This window comes from Gadus chalcogrammus, chromosome 9 (genome assembly GCF_026213295.1).
Source record: "Gadus chalcogrammus isolate NIFS_2021 chromosome 9, NIFS_Gcha_1.0, whole genome shotgun sequence".
In the NCBI taxonomy this organism is placed as follows: Eukaryota; Metazoa; Chordata; class Actinopteri; order Gadiformes; family Gadidae; genus Gadus; species Gadus chalcogrammus.
The window spans coordinates 7,607,469-7,629,338 of record NC_079420.1 but is presented as its reverse complement, the minus strand read 5'-3'; the positions used below and the strand labels follow the sequence as shown (position 1 = coordinate 7,629,338).

Here is a 21,870-nt window from a genome sequence, read left to right as displayed (position 1 = left end):
CTATGCACAATACAATTCACACCTTTGTTTACACTTCATCCTGGCTTATCGGTTACTTACCATGCATCACAACCAAATGTATAACTACTTCGGCTCTTTGAGACATTTAGGCAAGGCCTAAATAGTGACCTCTAGTGGTAAATAACAGCAAATGATTGTGTTAGCGTAAAGGTCTACCACTTGCAGAATGTAATGCTGATGGTCTTCTGATTTGGTGTTAGTAGGCCTACGTATGTTCCTTATATGCCAACCAATGTGTTATTGAGGAGATTTAAACCAAAAAACATTTTAAAGTTATAATTGTATAATATATTATATAAAATTTGAATAATTGAAAAGGCCTGGGATATCTTTGTTTCTGATTGTTTAAATTTGTCTGCTGAGTCTTGAGAATTGTGTAAACTTTTGTTTTGCTTCATATTAACATCTAATGCCCTTACTAAATACATATATACACTGTTTAGGTTTGTTAATTGATAAATTGATGAATGCAGAGTATAATATGACAATTCTCTTCACCCGAGTAACATAACAATAATAATTTGTTTTCTTACATCAAATGTTCAACAATTTGAAATTGGCTTATCTGCAATTTAGAAAAGTAATTTCACCAGAGAAGCATAATTGCAAGATACATTCACCACAAACACAATTAAAATGAACAAGATGTAGGATCAATGTTTGTTCTATAGCTGACTAGCTGTTCGATAATATTATTGCTCAGAGACTCGATTTTACTTCTCTATATTTCCCTAGAAATTTGGATATCGATAAACAAAATGGTTTCCCCTTTGCTTAGGAAATATGCATGTTCAATTACACATGTTTGGCCTAGGGGGCGCCGTTTCCACAAATAGCTTAAACTAAAAGTTAGTACTCAATGCTACTTTAATGGGGGACAGACAGCTCTTGTTTTCGTTTCCCAGTGCAGAGTGTAGTAAATGTTCATATCAACGTTCAAAACAACATCACCCATATATACACACACATTGAGAATACATGACACAATCTATTTTGTTATGTTTTATTTTTAAAAATGAGATCTCGGGAATGATTTACATTTGCCAGCCCAGACACGGGTCCTCTTAAAACTCTTTCCTTATAGCTAAAGAGAAGTCATGCAGCCGTGAAGTATGTCGGCGACGCTCTACCTAACTAGTTTAAAGCTTTATCACGGATAATTAAAAGCTGCAATGTCATTTATAATATATTGATATGAGCCCTAATTGCATAGGATAATCGCCATGCTATACAATACAGATGATTTAAAAAACCCATTATGTTTGCATGATATGAGTACAGATTTTCTTAAGTTTATACTGTTTTCTACTAGTCTCAACATTTAAGTGCATTACCTGCGTACTTTTCATATTAACCGCCGACATAGTTATAGTGACTTAATACATACAGTGCATTCATGAAGTAAAACAAACGATGGTCAGAGGGACAATGCAAAGCCCTTAAAATGTAAAGGTAACAATCGTATGATAAAATGAAACAGGTAGCTTAGAAGTTTATAAAATGGTATGCAGTGAAATGATAAAACTGTACACAGCTGTCATACCAAGTTACGGTGGCCTTGTGTTCTCACGCGGTCGGAGCTGACCTTCCCCTACGTTGCCCGGTACAGATTATCTTAAATGAGCCACTCTCGAAAAAATAAATAAATAAGAAAGCCTTTTCTGTATCAAACAGAAGGTCCAAATCTTGCATGCATTATTCCTTTAGGACTGATCCCAAAAAATAAAAATTAGGAAAATAAAAGAGTGACAGAAAAGCAAACCTGAAGAAAACTCTATAAATAAACATCAACAACGGCATGCAGCAACCATGGAGTGAACATGAACAACGTCATGACAAAGTAGCCCCCCCACCTCACTCAATAAACTCATAAGGCATGCCTCGTACAGTACAGCCATTTAATCTCCCCCCCCCCCCCCCACACATCCATACTTTAATGGCAGATATTTGTTATTAACTTAAAAATCCTATGCACTTTCATCTTGTTTACCTTCATGTGGTCAATACATATTTTATAATATCTGTAAAGAAACCAGGAGAAGAGAGAAAGTAACGTTAGTATAGTGTGTTACATCGACATCACCAGCCAAGCTTTCAACCACAACCGTCGGTGAACCGGCACCCAGGGCCGGTTCATGTCAGGCGGATGTGGGGTTTATGTGTCTCGGTGCAATGGGAGGTTTGAGAGCCTTACATGGGGGACATTCGGCTCAGTTAGTGTTCCTCTGACGGAGATTCTTGTCTTTGTGGTTGTTGGTGGAGTTTGTTTTCCTGAAACCAGAAGCCATCGATACGCATTTCAACAATCCGTAAACACCGAAAGTGGGTACTAATGGTCGGTGATAAACTGAGCAGAAAAAAATACTCTGGGAAATGTCTGTCTCCGACTAACGGTTCTAACTTCATTCAAAACAATTTAAAGAAAAAAAAGGAATGAAATAAATACATTATTGCTGCTTGACCAAACTGCAGATGAAACGTAAGAGCAATTCAAACTGCGACAGAAATAAACCGTCACGGATAAAATATATTAAAAAGCAGGTTATTACTGTTTGGTTACACTCACATTGGCCCGGCTGGTTCGTCATCTGAAGCAACAGAGGGAACACAGGGAGAAATGAAGACCACACATACAAACAGAAAAGGGGATATAGAAGAGTTACCAAAAGAAACAACTAGAATAATCAGAAATAATCAAACGTCAAAATAAACAACTCAATAAATATAAATAATAATTATAATGAAAAACCAAAACAATGTATGCATGAATTGACTCCTTATTTCTGTACTTTAGCTCAAGCATGACACACGTCAGCATGCTACAGCAGGGGCTGTAACGGCGCACACCTGGGCTCAATGCCCTCCTTCACTCAGAGGTTGCCTTCATGCTCATGGGAGGACAATGGTCAAAGGAAGAGGCTGTACAGTGAACAGGCCTTGTGTATGAAGACACCATTAAAACTGGCATGAAGTCACACACAAGCGCCGTGGATGAGTGGAAAACCAGCACAAAAAGCACATGTCAGAAACCAATCAGCATGTTATGCACAATTACGCTCAGGGCAGGCAGAAGAAGGTGTAGACGTTTAGAAGTCGTTTTTCTTTCTCATGCACAGACACTCATTGCTCACAAAGCGATCAGCCGTTTGTATCGACGACGACGCTCTTACAAAAGTCACCATAGATATAGTGAATCGATACGGAAGTTGGTTAAAGCAAAATACTTGCGGCTTACAAGAATGAGCATGCTACCACGTTGAGAAGATGTAGAAACATTGGAGAAGCCGCTAATGTATCCAGGTCTGGAATAAACGTGTGTGCTGCATTTTATCTAAACATGTAAACACTAATGTAAGGGAATTTAAGTGGGATCTGTTTTCTGAGGCGCTAAGAGCAGTTGTATGGATTATGATGTAATGCAGTCAGTTGAGAGCAGAAGATGACACTGAAGGCTTGTTAAGAAATTCACGAGGCATGCACAATCTTTCACTTACCACAAAAATGAGTTTTGGGTTATGCGATTTGGGAAGGGGGGAGGATGGGAAATAATATAGTAATCTGTTAAAAAAAATGTCAACACCCAAAGCCATAACCTGATTACTATTCCTAGAACCACAGCTAGAATGCTTTCGAATGTGCTGCACTTCTGAGAAGAAAAACACAACGAAGATCCCCCCCCCACCACACCCCCACCCCACCCCCGCCAAACCGAAGCAATCCAGTCTACCAATCTGGCAACAAACTGGCGCTGCCCATGAAATCAATAGTAATTCCGTTGAGGACTACAATGAATCAGATCTTCTGTGATGCATTGTGTCTCCTACCCACTGCTCATCGCTGCAACATGTGACAACGCTGCAATGCTGTTTGAAGAGAAAAGGTCATCAAAATATCACTAGTGCATACATTAAAAACACCGCCAGGGGCCTGAGGGGCGGGGCTTGGAGCACCCAGGGCCTACTGGCGAGGCGGAGCGCACTCAGAACGCGGTCCCACTTGGATCACTTGTAGGGGGGTGGGGGGGGAGACAACGAGTCCCTTGAAAGCCATAAATAATTGAATTCTGTCCGCCTCTCGCTACCGTGGGGTGTCATGTGTCTGATGAATATTAAATGGATGAAACAGGTTACGAGGCATGACCTGATGCCGCTGTCCCTCTGTGTGTGTGCATACACGTGTTGTGTCTCTCCCTGTGTGTATGTGCGTGTGTCACTGCTTGTGTCACTGCGTGACCCTGTGTGGGTGTGCGTCCCTGTGTGTGACACTGTATGTGTCATTGTGTGTGTGTGTGTTGATCCCTGTGTGTGTGTGTTTATCCCAGTTTCCCAGTGTGTGTGTGTGTGTGTGTTTATCCCAGTTTCCCAGTGTGTGTGTGTGTGTGTGTGTGTGTGTGTGTGTGTGTGTGTGTGTGTGTGTGTGTGTGTGTGTGTGTGTGTGTGTGTGTGTACGCTGCGTGCTTGGTGTGTGTTTAGCCAACATGGTCAGACTAGATGATTGAGTGCAGCGCGGGGAGTGTGTATCGGGTGACGGGGGTAAGGCGGTGTTCCGCTGTGGAGGAGATTACATCAGCAGACACCATAAGGAGCAGCGCCATCGCCCGGGGCCTCACCAGGGGCCCGACAGAATCAACACACCCCGCATGCTTCGGAACCAGAAGGGCCAGCAACGCCCTCCGTTACGCAACATATCATACTTGTGTGATTCACATTTACGTCTTTAAACGTGTCGCTGTGACGTCTGCTACGAGTCACTCACCGTCCTGAATGTCGTCGGGCTTCTTGCGCTTCTCGTAGACCACGATGATGACCACCAGGATGATGACCTCGGCCAGGACCCCGAGCAGGGGCCACAGGGGGGCCAGGTGGCTGCGCACCCGGAGGATGGAGGTGATGGAGGAGGTGCCGATCATGTTGGTGGCGTTGCACTGGTACTCCCCGGGGTCCAGGCTGATGTCCAGGTTGTCGATGCGGAGCTCGGTGTAGTTGTCCTTATTGCTCACCGAGAAGCGGCCGGACGAGTTGTCGATGTCCTGGGAGGAGGAGCAGGAAGGTTAACGCCGGTAGCTCAAAGGGAGCTGGGGGCAAAGTCTTGGATCAGCTGGGAGTTTCTCTGGGAAGCGCAATAGTGTGTGCGTGTGCGTGTGTGTGTGTGTGTGTGTGTGTGCGTGTCAGTGTGTGTGTGTGTGTCAGGGTTGATTAGTCATTGTTAAAATAAATACCCAATATACAAATATTTCATTGAGCTTTAGAGAGATTTTTTTGATCCACTTAGTTTTACCTACATTTCATGCAGCGAATCAAATGGTTAGTGTGTCTGCTTAATTTGTTTTTCCAATTGAGCTTCCGACATCAACACAGCTGGACTCCAGTTTACTGCGGTCTACTAGAGAAGTGCTCTGTGTTGTCTTCTAAAGAAGTCAAACTTTAAACATGAGAAAATCGTTATCATTATGCTGCACCGTTCCAGCGTCGAACACGCATTAATTTGAAATTTGAAACAAAACACCTCAACTAATATTACTGAATACATACTGTGTATGCATTCAAAATGTGTATGCAAAAATACTTATTTTTGCCTCGGCACCTGCACCGCAGTGTGCCGAGTCACACCTCTCGCGGTACATAAAAGAGGGAACATCTATTTAGCAGCGATAGATCGAGGCCAGTGTGGATAGCATGTTCCCCTTCCAGGAGGACGGACGTACCATGAAGGCTCCGCTGTCCAGCTTGCGCCAGGTCCAGTTGGGGTAGGGGAAGCCCACCGACTTGCAGTACAGGACCGCGCGCTGGCCCTCGTTCTTGTTCTCACTGCGCTTGTGGCCCGTGATGTCCGGGGCGGCTGAAACGAGGAACGTCGCGATTAGCCATGTTGGTTCTTGAGGATGAGGTTTCATTTCATGTCCGGGGTGCAATTCGTTCATTTGGATTGAACTACATTTTCCCAGTTCTTCGTGATTATGTGATCCTCATCAGCATGATTGCAATACACCTCATACATCTTTGGGGACACAGAGGACCCAGCTAACTTGTCTTGTTTGTGTTTGGAGTGCAATGCAACCATCGGTAAGGTTTCCTTAGAAGGAGTTGCATATCTTGGTAAATCAGGAAATGGTGAATAGGTAAATAAAGCAGGTTATAATTAGCAGCTGGACTTGGAGAATGTGCTTAACATTTTGGTTGGTCTCATTTTGATTGGAACGGTAACCATTTATGTTTTTATTTATTAAACAAGAATGAGGAATCCACATTATTCCCACAATAACATGACACAGGGACACTACAGGGTGGGACAACGTCACTCCGTTCAAGCATTTGGTTTGAATTGAAGCCAAATGGTGGCAGTGTTTGCTTTGTTGTTTGCTTGAATCCGAGTTACAGCTATGGTAGCCGCTAAACACTCGTTTGGAATATAATGGACGACAGCGCTTGCCAACTGCCCGATTTTGGATCGCGTGTACACTGCGAGAGGGGGTGAAATGAACAGAAATCATGGCTGATTTACCATCTCGACATAATGTCAACAATAAACAATGGTCTTCACAACCCGGCCAAATCCTTTAGGAATGGACTGCGGTTCTCAATATTATCATGTTAATAACTGCCTTGTTATCATTTGAAATACCCTTTTCACCTATTCACATGCAATATGAGCATTCGAACTATGGTTTGAATTATCCTTCAATATTATAAATGAATACAATAGTATAATATTTCCTTTATGGCTATCGGGAACAATACACCCTTGCAAAACCCTTTCTACATGCACAGGCAGAAGAGTCTGTAAAATGGAAGCTGGCACTATCAGAAATCCAATTTGCCTCCAAATGCAGGCAGTGCACGTCTGACTGCAGGAGAAAAAAAAAAAGGCCGGGCAGATTTGACCACTGAGACATAATCCCTTGGCCATCAGACAGACAAGGCACCATCTGGCACCAGACAGCCAGGCACAGTGGTCAGCGAGAGGCGGCAAGGGCGATGAGATGCCCCCTATTCCAAGAAAATACATAAAAAAGGTCTGCACTTGACACTCGGCTGCCCCTCTTCAAGGTGTCAGCACTGCCCGCTCATTTACAACAGGCTGCTCTTCAATAGAGAACAGAGAAAACCAACAACAGTGGTGCACAGCCTTAATACCTTTAACCTCAATGGTGGCGTTGGCCGGAGGAGCGGTCTCGAACGTGTAAACGCACATGTAGCTCGCGGCGTCGTCTCCCCTTGGTTTCACTAGCCTGCACAGGACAAAACCAAAGGAAATCTCACACAGACACGTTTCTGAATGCTAGTGCTAAATCACTCACACATAAGACCCCTTTATGTTGTGAAACAATAAGGTTTTTTAGTGGGCGGGGCTTATCCCCTTAATCCCTTAACGCATAGCAAACAACGGCTATGATGCATTTTTTAAACGTTGATCTGACTATGTACGGCAATGAAACTGGAATTTGAAAATATGGTTTCCTCAACAGGTATTCTATCATACCAGTTTTTAACAAAAGTTAAACAGTAGGAATAGGTGGGAATCCGCTTGCTTATGAACGTTTCATTTGCCTCATGCGAACACTGGGACATTATCATGCCGATGGCATAATCAATACAATTTATTATTGGGATATTTACACACAGCAGGTGGTGGTTATAGGTCAAATTTCTCAAGCACACCTACAGGAACCATGCATCAGAAATTGGGAATTCTAACCCCCCTTGGAGGAAAACACACTCGCAAGTTCAACCCCTAAACGTATGACCATAGGACGCAGCCTGTATCGTGTGGGATTCCGTAGGGTTGCGGTAGTGGCCCCGAGCTCTCACTTGTACTCTGTGTTCCTGTTGGCGGTGCGCGTCTCCTCGATCTCCTCCCCGTTCTTCATCCAGAAGCTCTCCTCGTGGGCCCCATGGGCGGAGCTCAGGTTGCACTGCAGGGTGATGGGGGGGCTGTGGGAGTCGGAGGGGAGGGTGGTGTGTTCTGAGGAGGCGATGGTCGGCTCTGAAACGTCAAGCACAGGCCGTTGGAGGACGGATCTGCGGCTCGATGGAGAAAAGTGAAAAACGTTGAGAGGGGAACTAAAAAAAGGACAAGTGTGCAGCCCTGAGGATTGCAAGGGTCGGGATGTACAGCTAGGCCTTGGATCCATGATTGGATCCAAAGGGTCAAGTAAAAGAGACGTTGTTACATACCACTGGCACGGTAACTGGTGGAGTCACACATAAAATCACATAAAGATTGAACACTTGAGTTACATGTCATTCGATTGTCCAATAAAACAATTAAAAAAAAATATGTCATCCAATATAAAAAATATTTTGTGGTATACACTGAATAAAGCAAACGTAAACATAATATTTTAAAACAGGTAAGCCTAGCCTTCCATCTCTCTGACCTGCTTTCAATAATAAAGTGTTCCTAGTGGATCCCTTAAGGTTTGTCTTCTGATGCAAAAGTTCTGCAACACACACCTATTCAATAATGTACAAGGTGTCGTAGAATACATATCGATTGCATGTAACTGTAGTCTTGAACCACAACATCAAGCTACTTCCAATACAACGTACATCACAGTACATCACCAGTCACAAAAACTAGGTAAGGTATTAGATGAAATGGCTGCAGTACGGAGGAAGAGATCCAACGGGAGAGGATACCCAGGACGGGTTCAACAGAAAGGAGGCTAAAGGGAGCGTTGGTAATAAGGAAATGGAAGGAAAAGAGACAAACCTAATACAACTCTAATCCGGAGAAGAAGGGTAGAGTTAGTTAGGTGAAGGTGACAGGTGGATATTCACTTAGGAGCATTGTGGTGGCAGCACATTGCTTCAGGGTGGGGGGGAGACGATTGAAGCTCTAGTCTACGAGGACGGGCGGGAGGGGGTCAACACGAAACAGGTGCTGGTGGGAGGGGTGGGGAGGGCTACGGGTCCTGGGGGTGGAGTCTCTCCCCTAGACTGACACCACTCACTCTGCAGGACCGTGATCGTGGCCTGCGCTCGGATCCAGGTGGTGGCGGGGTTTTGGTGCAGGTCGTTGCGGCGCGGGTCATTGCTGGCCCTGCACTCGTAGGTCCCCGAGTCGTCCAGGCCCAGACGGGTGACCCCCAACACGCTGACGGCGTTGGCGCCGTAGGCCGTGTTGATTGACACCCGTCGCTTGCGGGCGCCGTCCCACAGCTGCCTGAAGGAGTCCGCTCGGTTGATCTCGGCGTACCACCACTGGATCTCCGGGGTGGGGTTGCCCACTACGTCACAGTACAGCTCAAACGTGTCGGCCGTGAGCTTCACCTCGGACATGGGGGACTTGATGAAGCCCGCTGGTGGGGGTATGGGGTCGGGGGGGGGGGGGGGGGGGGGGGGGGGGGGGGGTCGTGGGCAGGTGTGTCGGTAGCATGGCCGAGGGACCGAGCAAACGAGCGGGATGGTGTAGAAGACAGAAAGAAACAAAATCAGAAAATGTGAACAAAAAGTAGGGCGGTTGGAGAGGAGGGCATTCGACGAGGAGAAAAGAAAGATTAAGCAAAGCAATTTAAAAAGAAACAGGACAGTGATGGAGAAATGATATCGAACGATAGATGGGAGTGTCTTGGATCGTTTGTTACACAACCCTGCGTGTGTCGGGAAAATGTTGAGCCAAGCAGAATGTCAAACAGGGTAAAGCAACGTCAGAGGCAGGATGCCAGAAGACAACCCATCACCACGGCTGGGGGACAACAGGGAGAAGACTCTTGCAGCCTGACATGAGGTTATACTCCTTTAGCGTGATAATATCCTCTAACTTCAGTCAAATAACATTTTCATGTGTCGGATCCTCCACTATGTCCTTCAAGTGACCTTGTCTTATAACAAAACGTACAAAATGTCTGTCCATCCCATAATTAAAAAAAACGTTTTTTCACTTTTTTGAATATATTATATTCACACTGGACAATTAGAGCATAGTCCATCTAAAATGAACACGTAATACGGCAACCAAACAATAAAAGGGCCTGCTTTTATCATTTGAATTTTTGCACAGCGTATTAGACGCCTGGCGGGGAGTGTATATAGGCAGAGTGGACGCGGCATTAGATTGAGGGGAAGATTTATAGAGGCTGCCGATCCAGGTCCCTGGGGAGAGTGTGGGCGCATGGCAATAGACCCTTCTGTTTCCATAGAAGCACTCCACAGCCAGCCAGAGAGAGTCAACCAGCCAGGTCTGGTAGGATTACAGCGAGGGGGAAATACCCACGTCACCATTTCCACATGGCGCCATAAGAGCCGTGTTGTGCCAAACCGGTGAGCTTCATCTTGATGATAAAAAAAATTTGACAGCTTAAAATAAAAATAATCGGAATGCTCTGCTCGCGTTCTGGCCTTAGCGGGATGACACAACACCCTCCTTACACACCTTCCCCGACGGGCCGGCCAGGCCCCTCACACCCAAGCCAGTGCAGCCTGTCTGTCCTAACACCTGTCGGAATCACAGCAGTGCGTCCATGCTCCTGTCTGCCATGCTTTTAAGACTCATAATATGAACTGATTTAAGGGACATGTCTGTACTATGTTTGTTACTTTGGTTAAGGCTGGGCAATGAATTCTGTTATTACATGATTGTTGCAAGACAGCAGTCTAACCTGTGGTGAAATGAATGAATAGGATTCATTTAATTTCAACGTACTGTATACCATTACAGCAGATCAGAGTGAACCTGAAACGGTTGCCAGTAAGGTAAATGTGGATGACAAAAGGCGATAGGTTAACTGACACTACGGATTCATATCAATGCTGCGAAGAATCGAACTTAAGTAAACAATAACTTTGTCTCACTCTCTTTCTCTCCCTCCCTCCATACTTGGAGATAATTAAAGTAACTTAATTTAAATCCACTGTTGAGGTCTTGTCTCTTGAGCAACACGATCACATGCGCAAACAACTTGTTAATGGCTTTCAGATTAGCAGGAAATGTGTAATTAATTGAAGCAAACATACCCGCACAGCCCTTGGCTAAAATACCAAGTCTATCAGTGTGCATTCATGATAACGTCTCAAACCTACATCCTCAGGATGTCTACTTTACAAATCACTGGCCATTAACACAGAAAATGACCCATCCCTGGTGGCTAGTGACCACACACACACACACACACACACACACACACACACACACACACACACACACACACACACACACACACACACACACACACACACACACACACACACACACACACACACACACACACACACACACACTAGATTGAATGTAGGGCTTAGATATCCACCAGATTTGGATGCCAACAGTAGTTAACTTATTGCAGTCATCTAACATTTTCTACATGATTATGCAACGGTCAAGGAATTGTGGTCCTTACATCAAACGATTAATGCAGGCCAGAGGACATCGGGATCCTCCATGTTCAAGAATAGATTTCCTTTTTTCATATATGTTACTGTTTCATTACCACGGATCGATCCGAATAGGGCAAGGGTGAATTATTTCTCTCACTAGCTGAGAAGGCGATGGAGTGTGAGAAAGACAGAGAGCCAGAGATGAGAGAGAGAGAAAGAGAGAGAGAGAAATAGAGAGAGAGAGCCAGCGAGGGAGAGAGTCGTAGAGAGAGAGAGATAGAGACCGATAGACGGAGAGCGAGAGACAGAGGGACAGAGGGACAGAGAAGGGGCGCTTAGCTGAACTAGTTCAGAACAGCAGCTGTCCTATTATTCGTTGGGGTCTTGATTCGTGAGCTCACGTTCACCTGTCAATCCTTGAAGTCCAGTGTCATTATCCACCGATACCAGGTGGATAATGACACAGATTCAGTTCACAGATTCAATCTTGCAAGAAGCAACATTAAAGCCAGGGTTTCACGGTGCAGCATTTCGTCTCTAAAAATAGAAACATGCCGCAAAACGGACCGGTGCTATTTAGAGCCACGGTCTATTTGATCTAATTGCTTTCATGTTAGGCCGCTCTGGTGGAATGTCCGACTTGACGTTTCATACTCCGTATCCCGCGACCTGATTATGAATGCCATCGAGCGTAGGATAGAGGCTGAAAACCATTGCTGGATGGCTGTGTAGATCAGCTCAAAATGAAAACAGAGATTTTAACGAGCGGATTATTCAAGGCTCCACACGACACCGCCACCCCCGCCCTCTCGTTCCCTAACCTTATGTACAGGACTTGTCCTTGCCCAGCGAAGGGCCCGTCCCCAGTTCGGCATCCAGCGCCACACTTCAAAGGACATTTTAGGGACAATCTCAGGCCCGCGCGCGGACACGCTCACACTTATAGCGTCCCGTACACGATGGACGGCCGACTGTCTACGCATTCCGGCTCTTGGGACCATTTCATAATATTAATATATCCATGTAAGATGCATTCCATTTTATAGCGCCCCTGTTAAATGTCTTCTTTGTATATGCAAAAATGTATAAGAAGTACAGTTATGTATTTTTTCGGTAAACGGAGGATTGGTGGTTACAGCTTGCATTCGTGATGCATAGCCCTCTCAATAATCAAATATATGAGCAGCCCGAGATCGATTTATTTTTTATTGAATATCATTCATAACTGAGATTATGGATGGAATCCACGTTTAAAAACACACACACTGGTGCCCCGGTGAGAACACTGCGCTCAAAGTGTGCAGGCTGAGTGCGGATCCCTACCGTTCTGTGAAGAAACGGACTGCAGCATCACTGCTCCGAATACCGCAGCCGCCAAAGACATGATCGTCGTTCTCCGTTTGCCAGGTAACATCTTCGATAATGTATGGTGAAGGCTGTCGACGGACGAGGAGGCTGTCGACGTGATCCCGGACTAGATATGGTGAGGGGTTGAATGCAGCAGGCAGCCGATGTGACCAATCGGGTCACGCAAGGCGTCGCTAGGTAAAGTAGTACTTAGCTAGCTACCTGTGCTACAGTCTTCTGTCATCCCGGTGCAACAGGGAGCTACCTTTTCAACTGAAGTCAAATCCCGCGAGATTTACGACGCCTCCACCATGAGCGTGTACAATAATGGTTATCTTTACATACATCCATGATGCAAAACACACATTTTTTATTATGACGCGCCGGTGTGACGTGTGTACATTTGCATTAATAAATAGGTTAAAACAGTAGTTAAGGAATAGCAGACCTATGGTGTAGGACTGTAGGTCACTCAGCACACCTGATTAAACTCTGACCTCAACAGCCACTCTGGATTTAAGAAGACTTTAAATCCTATTTCGCTTTGAACCAGCTTTGGGCTAATATGGTGGGGACAACAACCAAGGAATAGCCGACCAATACATACTACCTTGCTAAACCTCCGATCAAGTGGTTTTAAAAAATAGATTAAAAAAGAAAGAAGAAAGTTTAAGTTCTAAAGCTACATTAGTGCATGTAGAAATTTATGTTTTTTTGGTCTATATTATTGTTGAAAGATGACAAAAAATAGTTACAAAAAAAGTAATAGCATTATTAATGCATTAATAAATAGTGACTATTATTATAATGAATTTCTCTATCGCAGACTATGACTCTACACGACATTATACTGCCCCCTTCTGTTCAAACCACTAAATTACCAGAGATCGACGCCACTAGTACCAACGGGAATGGACAGCCTGGCGGCCACTGTCTATCTGTTAGATAGGTAATTTGTTGACTTGGCCTCAAAAATATGCACACAAAAGATTGGTGGAATAACTACTAGACTCGCTGGAGGGGGGTCAGGGACACATACATGAATACATTGGCATTATTTGGCTACTGGCCGATTCTGGATGACATTTTTCAATGTGGGATCTTTCATATGTCGCAATAGAAAACGTTATTTTCTTCTAAATTCTGCAGGAAAATAATCTTTGTCCCTATCAAAATCTGTAAATAAATATTCTTACATATACCCTGTGTTCACTGTTGTATAATTGTTTCTTCTTCAGATGTAGGTGTTTATAAATGTTTTCCCAACCTATTTTCTTTGACTTCCTGGTTTTCCATCACTGGATATTTGTGTTGAGGAAAACCGTGCAGTTATATTACTCTGACCAGCTGGTTTGTAAAATAGTAATTTTTAAATATAATATATATATCACCAGATCCAATGGTATTTATGTAGTGCATAGTGAGAGCCGTATGACACCTAGCACTATTTTCGACCAATCAGTAACAGACCTGTGTTTTGTTTGGTTTGCTTTTGTCCCTGTAGTTTGGTTAAAGGGTTTGGTTACTGTCTGTGTTGATGAAATGAAAAGCAAGCCATTGTGCACACATAGAGAGACAGACTAGTTCTGTAACACAAACAATATTTTCAAACAGGGATATGTATCATAGTTTTACAGGGACCTACTAGCAATGAACGTTGGGTTGTATCTGCTATAAGGATTAAACAAAATTGCCACTCAATCAAATCACCCATTGTTTAATCCAAAAAGTATAGTCAGCTGTTGTATCCACCCCCAAATCAATGGACGAACCTTATTACATAGTCTATGCTATCAAACTGGTCTCCTGGCTGAAGTAATAATAATATTACTGTAAATAGCTGAAGGGGCTGAATGTTAGAGAAAGAAAGAAAAAAAAAAACATCCAGCCAGCCCTTTGTTGTTGCTCTCACGCTGACGTGCGCAGGCTGCGCGGTCGCACTGCGCCCCAGCTCCCCCTCTCTCCCCGCGGCCTGGTCGGAGATGAGTGGAAGATGTCGGTGTCGGGGCTGAAGGCCGAACTGAAGTTTTTGGAGTCAATCTTTGACCCAAACCACGAAAGATTTAGAATTATAGACTGGAAGCCTGATGAGCTTAGTTGCCAATTTAACGTGACGGGGGAAAAGCTGTTGATCATCCACTGCAACATCACGGTAAGAGCGGCAGGGCGAGTGGCGCACATAAGCTAGCGAGAATCCCGGACTATCGACCACCGACACGAAAACACCGCACACACCGCTCTGTTTACACCTTCTACCCCTCGTTTCGTTGGGCTCCGGGCCTCTGCGCTTTCCTTTTTGGTTAATTTTCCAAGATCAAACGACCTCCCCCTGGGATAAAAATGACTGTACAACATTTAAAACATTGCGTTTCAGTGCCTTAGCTCTTCTCGTGTAGCAACATTAGCTCCCCGCTAGCTAGAAAATGTGACGCTACAAGTTTGGTTAGCTGGGGAAATAAACTGCGTCGCTGTTGCGGGGTTGATGTCGGCCCACGACAGCAGCTCTTTTAACCCGCACTCTGGTGGATTTGGTGTACATGGGTCTTCTGTATAAGAGGGATTCACGGAGAGAGGGACGGTGTGCTGCAGATGAACATGTTTGGAGGAAGAGTTGTACCATACACGCGTTTATCCTCCAGTAAATAGACTCGTCCCGTGACGGGTCGTGTGTCTTATCGTTAAAGATGTAAACATCGTGTTGTGTGCGTTACAATTCACCATCGACTTTTCGTGCGCCAGCGTGTAATCCATATCCCACTGTGTTTCATGACCATTTGGTGGATGACTGTTGTGGTTATTGTCATGTAACGTGTTTGGATCCTCCGTTTTAATTATATTTTTAGAAAAATCCCTTTCTAGCTTGTAGGATCTGGTTGGATTTCTTCAATGCAAAATCACAGAATGCCACCGAAAGGGTCATGCAACTTGCATCCATGTTTTAGGAGCCTTTCGCGGCAGGACACATCAGTGACGCTTTTTATGTTCTACTTAAAGCCACTCTCTCCTCTTGTCTAATGTTTGTTCCGGGTTTTAGTCTTTATTGACAAGAGATGTAAAAAATAAATAAAAAATAAAATGATGTCATGTTTGCGCTTACGTTAAGTTGTCCGACTACATATTTTGGGCAGCAGCCCGATTTTACCTGAATGCATCTTGAGATTCAGTCCATGTCCTCTCTGGCTCTATTGCATGTCACTGACACTACGCATCTTGTGGGGTGACGCACTAATCATTTTCGATCAGCATCATCTTTTGCATAGTGTTTGCAGAGGAGAATGGATAACTTGTTATTCTTGAGTGATTATTCCACATTGCAAAACAAATCCTAAGCCCACATTCAGCTTTGCAATCAGAGAGATGTGTAATTATCACGTTGATTGCTTATAATTTAGCAAATGCAGTAGCTAATTTTATTCATAATTGGTGTGGAATTACGGCAACATATCGACTTTAACAGCTCTAGCAAGCAGTCAACAAGTTTAATAAATTGTTTTTTCGGGTGGGTACTTCATATTATACCGAATTAACCCAATATGTATTTCATTCTAGGTTAGGGTATAGTTTCTATTATTCACTACATCTTTAATGACCTAACAGTTACCGTTGACCATTGTTAAATGTTCTTGTCCGGCTTACCCACCCTTTCAGGAATCCTACCCCTCTACTCCGCCGATATGGTTTGTGGACTCTGATGACCCTAGTCTGGCTGAAGTTCTGGAGCGGCTGGAAGATGTGAGGAAAGGCAGCACATTGGTAAGTCTGTAACCAAATGGGAAACTTGATTCCCGAACTATGCAAACGTAAGAATCGTATCGCACTACGACGGTTCACATGGATTTTCTTACTCTTCATTCCCGTCTCCTTCCACAGCTTCTTCAGCAGCTGAAGCGTCTCATTTGTGATCTCTGTCGGCTTTATAACCTCCCCCAACATCCCGATGTAGAGATGCTCGACCAGCCTCTCCCCGCTGGGCCCATTAACCCCGAGCGAAAGGTAGGCATGGCGCCCCGATGTAAACAATGCAACGTACTTCTAAACGTCGGCCCTCTCAATCCCGCCGTGCTTTCTGCCCACACAACAGATCGGGCCAGCGGATGAGGTGACATCTGAGGAAGAGGAGGAGGAAGAGATGGGAGAGGTGCTTAATATTTACATTTCTCTGATCGCTCTTGGGATCCACAGCATTAGCGGCTGAGTCTGTCTTGATATACGGCTTTTCCAAGTCGATCGTAATGGTTCGTGTCCGTGTGTCTTTGCCCCCGACACTCCCGGACAGCAGGACATCGAAGACCTCGATCACTACGAGATGAAGGAGGAGGAGCCGGTCGACGGCAAGAAGTCTGAGGACGACGGCATCGAGAAGGAGAACCTGGCCATCCTGGAGAAGATCCGCAAGAACCAGAGGCAGGATCACTTAAACGTAAGTGCTCATTCGGTAGGTGCACTTTTATTTATTTGTTTTTCCCGTACACATACACACAAAAAATTGCGTAATTTCCTTTGCAGGTTTAATTGGCATCTGTGGTTCTGAATTGTGCGTTGTGTCATCTTGTGCCCCGGCACAGGGGGCAGTCTCTGGCTCGGTACAGGCCTCAGACCGCCTCATGAAGGAACTCAGGGAAATCTACAGATCACAAAGTTACAAGACAGGTGAGCGCGCAGACCTGCTCCATTATTGATCCTTTGTATCGATCCCAGATGAGAAATGTGGGTGCAGTAGTATAAGACCACAATAAGTATTAAAAAGAGACCGATGCATAGTAATAGGAATATTTAATGATCTGTATCTATACACAGTATGAGTAAAAAATATTATAATCTGTTAGTTGAGATTGACCTTGTTTGCTTAATGATTGACGTACATTATAATATTAATTGTCGGGCCAGTGTTATTGTTTTATTGTTTGATATTGAGTTAAAAATTGTTGTCTCCCTTGTAGGTATTTATTCAGTGGAGCTAGTCAACGACAGCCTTTATGAGTGGCATGTCAAAATAAGGACGTAAGTTTTTCGGCGGATAATAAGCGTAGCCATATTTTATAAGCTGCCAAGCGAGCTCATGTCTAACATGTTCCCTCCTTCCTTGTTCAACCCCAGGGTAGACCCTGATAGTCCCCTGCATAGTGACTTGCAGGTCTTAAAGGAAAAGGAGGGGGTGGACTACATCCTCCTCAATTTCTCTTATAAAGTGAGTATTGCGGTTGAAATGAGAACAAACACATTCACTGATGACCCACATCTCGACGAAGAGGGATCTAACCACCCTGTGTTTTCCCCTCCTTCTTCAGGATAACTTTCCCTTTGACCCCCCTTTCGTGCGGGTAGTGTCCCCTGTGCTCTCCGGTGGGTGAGTACATTGAAGATCTGTGCAGTAGTTTATTATCAGTGGCTCTCGCTGCTGCTCTTCAAGGCGAATGCCCCAGCCACGGTACCTCTCGGTGGCAAGATAATTAATAGTAGTTGGAATTGTGGTCCTAATTTCCGGAAATAAGGACAATGTTCCTCATGGGATTTAAAATGAGGAGGATGAAAACTAAAATCTTTTATTATTGTCTAATGCTCCTTGTTCCCTTTTCAGCTATGTTTTAGGAGGAGGGGCCCTTTGCATGGAACTTTTAACAAAACAGGTATGTTGATGTTTTATTTTACATTAAGTCGATCTTATTTGTCTTTATAAGATGATATCTATTGGTACGTTAGGTACATCGTTGTTTGTTCATGTCCATCACGTGGTGTAATTCCTGGTTTCTCTTCCCTTTGATAAGGGCTGGAGCAGTGCCTATTCCATAGAATCTGTCATCATGCAGATTAATGCCACCCTTGTCAAAGGAAAAGCCAGGGTGCAGTTTGGAGCCAATAAGGTACGTGCACTTTTACGCTCATAAATTAATTTGCCATGTCATGCGGATGCTTTTCATATTCAGAAGCTCATGGATCATCTCACTATTGCCTGTGCTGTAAACAATATCAAGCACTCCAACCTGACTCCATTTATTTTTTATTTTTCAACAGAACCAGTACAATCTTGCCAGAGCACAGCAGTCATACAAATCTCTTGTGCAGATCCACGAGAAAAATGGTAAGTACTTCTAGGATGACTTTGTACTCTGTGTCTGTGATGGTTCTAGTGGTATAGAGCTGTTGTGTTTTTGTGTCCTTCTTGATTGCAGGCTGGTACACACCTCCCAAAGAGGACGGATAAGGACCTCGCACCACTATGCACTGGGAACACGTGTCAGCAGGTCAAAATATCTTGCTTTTCTTTGGAATATCCCACCCCTGCTCCTTCTGACTCATTGGGGATATAACATTCGTCGCTTGGAACCAACTGGCAAATATTCCCCCATCTCATTGTCTCAATAAACAAGTATTACTCCCCCACCCTCTCCCCTTCCACCATGGGACTGTGTACTCTGCCCCCCCGTCCCCCGTCCCCCCCTGGGGGAGATATAACATGAGGGACACATCATGTTAGTCCCACTTCTGTCCTTGATCGTTCGTCCTTCCAAAAAAAAACCCGAAACCTTTTCATTTCCCCATTCTACTGCGGCGTGGAGAAGTGTTGGTTTGGTTCCTCTGCTTTCGACCTGGTGGGCGTGACAAACTGGCCGTTCGACTCGTGGCCAGGGGGGGTGTGGGGGCGTAACTCTGGACTCATAGTGCTGACCCCAAAGAGAAGCAATCTTTTTTAGTTGCAACACCCCAGACCTCTGCAGCCATAGCATGGGCTTCTGACCGAATATAAACAGGTTGATTATGGAAGATCTTTAAAGAGACACGTCACCGCGCCACTTGTTTGTCATTATCGAACCGCCCTCCACCCTCTTTTTTTTTTTTTTGTGGAAATTTGTAGTAATGTAGGCTCTGCTTCAGAAGGAAGATTTGGGTGAATGGCCAATATGGTTTGCCCAGATAAATACAGCCATTTTATAACTAATGGTTTAAGCTATTTTTCGGACACAAATGTTATTGGGTCGAGTGAGGCCCTCATGGTACCTAAGAGTACGGCAACTTGTGTTCACTAGAGCCGAATGAATGGACATCCTGTTTCATAAGAGCATACAAATAGGCTGGCTGTAGATAAGGGTTTAGGACAGCAAATGCTGTCTTTCTGGTGTGCTCCCTCAGACAGGTGGAGGGCTCATCTCTCTAGAACTTACCCACCGTGCAGTGGGGTTTTAATTCAAATAAATTCTAGTTCTTCAGATGTTGGCAATCTTTGAGTGATAAAGAAGCCTAAAACAAAGATAGAAGAATCCGTCTCATATTTGTCCACCAGGGAGACCAACAGCGTAGGTTGGCGATTCCAACGTTGACCTCTCCAAAGATTCCAAGAGTAATCCGGGATGTGTTCGCCTAATCCCGCCAACACAACACAATGTTGAACTCTTAACAATTCTGTAAAAAAAAAACGGTTGTAGTGGTTTGCCCGATTTACGGTTTTAGCTCTTCTTGCTGTTGCATTCTTACATTCGATTCTGTCCCAACCCAACCGCTCCGTAACCGCTCACTCTGGATCCTGATGTCGTGGGTCATTTCTGCAGCAACGGCTTTATTCAAACGATTTTTTATTTTTTTATTGAGGACCATGGCGTGATTTGACCAAGAGCGAGAAGATCCTGTGGTCAGGAAGCTTGGCGTTTGGCTTGGCTTGGAGGCCGCCGGCGGGGAATGGGTCAGCTCTCTCTCTTCCCCCCCCCCCCCCCCGTTTGTTTTAATTTGGACATTCAGTTGAGGATACCTTTTTATTAAATATACACAACGTAAAATCACAAGGGAAACATGAGCTGGGTGTCCCCAAGGCGCTGTTTGGCTTTTATCGGTGAGCGATTGGATGGATCATTGTGGCGTAAGCAAGGCGAATCGGCCCTGTACTATCGAGTCTGACGTTAACCTCCTTCTCCCCATGCAATATAACCCAAAATGAGTATGCTGGTTCTTCTAAAACGAGGGCAGATACTGTATCAATTTATGAACACTTGCAGTTATTTAACACTGTCTGCAACAATTTGTTTTAAATGATAACTCAGGTAAATAAAACCATGTTATGGAGGGGTAATATGTGCATAGAAAATAAAAAGGTCTGATCACAGTTCATTTGATGCATAAGATGATGCTCTGTACCTCGTCTGAGTTAGACCTTTATTTCCTCAAAGAATTGACTGTCAGACCTTTATAATCTTAATGTTATGGGTTCCATTTCACCCGAGGTTTCCTGTGGTGTGTTTCATGCATTGTAAAAAATAAGATAAGATGGTGGGCATTTGCAGAGCATTTCTTCTTCTCTATCGAGTGACCAAACATTAGCGGGATTGTATAAGCATATATGTAACCCATGCTATGGCTCATTGAAATCCACTGTAGTATTTTCTTTTTCCTTTTTGTTTCTGTTTATGGTTGTGTATGGTTGCATTTCATAGTCTGGGAGGTCTTAAATATAAAGGATCCTTTTGCTTTGGTAACCAGTTTGCACACATGGTAAGGATGTGCCTATGGAAGTCAATACAATTTTTAGAGGCAGTGTAATGATTTGAAAAATCTCCCCAGCTCCATGTGCTAACATCTATTTGTTACAAGTCCGATCACAATAACAGTTTGCCAAAATGCCAAAACGGGTTCATGGGAATAATTAAATGTTGTTCACTCTTCATCCTCATGCCAAGATGAATAGAATTGCACGCTTCTCTTTAACTGGACAGTGTATTTGAAATGGTTAATCATTCTCTTGTGAAATCGTTTTTCGGGCACCAACGTAGGGACGATGGACTGAGTTTGGCACTGTTGGCATGCTTTGGTTTTTGTTTTATTTTCATTTGTTTCATTTTCCATTAAAATAATTTTGACCATGTACAGTAATTTGTAAACTTGCATCAAGTTTATAAATAAAGAATTTTAAGATTAATGCTGTTGTATCTATTTTTTTGTATTCTGAAAAGCTGCCATAATTAATGACACAAATGCAGTGTAACGGTTGCTTCATGACAGAAAGAGGACAAATGCCAGTTAATTTGATCATTCAATTTAGGGATTTTGGGTAAAAAGTATTCATATTGTTCTATGGATTAGTTGAAATGTTGCTATGGGATTACTTTATTGAGCATTAAACATGTGAATATTCCTTTACTTGGAAAAACAACAGATTTTTAGTAAGGCAATTAACCCAATAAAACCTAACCCAAGTAACCCA

At 44.0% G+C, this 21,870-nt stretch overlaps 2 protein-coding genes across 6 annotated transcripts; one reads left to right on the top strand and one right to left on the bottom strand.

The window, feature by feature from the left end:
- Window positions 1-1,944: 1,944 nt before the first annotated feature.
- Window positions 1,945-16,294, bottom strand: LOC130388909 (neuroplastin-like). 2 transcript variants are annotated; one of them, XM_056598502.1, is made up of 10 exons: window positions 16,279-16,294; window positions 12,660-12,689; window positions 8,975-9,322; window positions 7,830-8,004; window positions 7,155-7,249; window positions 5,726-5,859; window positions 4,777-5,050; window positions 2,588-2,609; window positions 2,216-2,292; window positions 1,945-2,042 (listed from the first exon to the last, which is right to left on the bottom strand). In XM_056598502.1, exons 1-9 carry the CDS (start codon window positions 16,292-16,294, stop codon window positions 2,232-2,234), a joined length of 1,155 nt encoding a protein of 384 aa, XP_056454477.1. In that variant the 3' UTR covers window positions 1,945-2,042; window positions 2,216-2,231. The 2 variants fall into 2 exon arrangements, with proteins under 2 accessions (XP_056454477.1, XP_056454478.1); XM_056598503.1 differs by lacking the exons at window positions 8,975-9,322; window positions 16,279-16,294 and having other exon boundaries at window positions 12,660-12,944.
- Window positions 14,590-21,809, top strand: LOC130388911 (ubiquitin-conjugating enzyme E2 Q2-like). Of its 4 annotated transcripts, none has more exons than XM_056598508.1 (13): window positions 14,590-14,835; window positions 16,332-16,436; window positions 16,554-16,676; window positions 16,765-16,821; window positions 16,963-17,118; window positions 17,249-17,333; window positions 17,624-17,684; window positions 17,781-17,871; window positions 17,972-18,030; window positions 18,262-18,310; window positions 18,449-18,544; window positions 18,696-18,762; window positions 18,854-21,798. In XM_056598508.1, the coding sequence occupies exons 1-13, from the start codon at window positions 14,677-14,679 to the stop codon at window positions 18,883-18,885; spliced, it is 1,140 nt and encodes a 379-aa protein (XP_056454483.1). In that variant the 5' UTR covers window positions 14,590-14,676; the 3' UTR covers window positions 18,886-21,798. The 4 variants fall into 4 exon arrangements, with proteins under 4 accessions (XP_056454483.1, XP_056454485.1, XP_056454484.1 ...); XM_056598510.1 differs by having other exon boundaries at window positions 14,595-14,835; window positions 16,963-17,103; window positions 18,854-21,805; XM_056598509.1 differs by having other exon boundaries at window positions 14,617-14,835; window positions 16,960-17,103; window positions 18,854-21,809.
- The last annotated feature ends 61 nt before the right edge of the window (window positions 21,810-21,870 follow it).

Excerpts from the sequence above, each read along its gene's own strand:
- LOC130388911 (XM_056598507.1), top strand. The coding sequence starts at position 14,677 with ATGTCGGTGTCGGGGCTGAAGGCCGAACTGAAGTTTTTGGAGTCAATC. Across the intron at positions 16,677-16,764 it reads CCATTAACCCCGAGCGAAAG|ATCGGGCCAGCGGATGAGGT; the intron begins GTAGGCATGGCG and ends CCCACACAACAG. Across the intron at positions 17,119-17,248 it reads TAAACGTAAGTGCTCATTCG|GGGGCAGTCTCTGGCTCGGT; the intron begins GTAGGTGCACTT and ends GCCCCGGCACAG.
- LOC130388909 (XM_056598502.1), bottom strand. Across the intron at positions 5,860-7,154 it reads CGCCACCATTGAGGTTAAAG|CCGCCCCGGACATCACGGGC; the intron begins GTATTAAGGCTG and ends TCCTCGTTTCAG. Across the intron at positions 2,610-4,776 it reads GCCCGACGACATTCAGGACG|ATGACGAACCAGCCGGGCCA; the intron begins GTGAGTGACTCG and ends CTGTTGCTTCAG.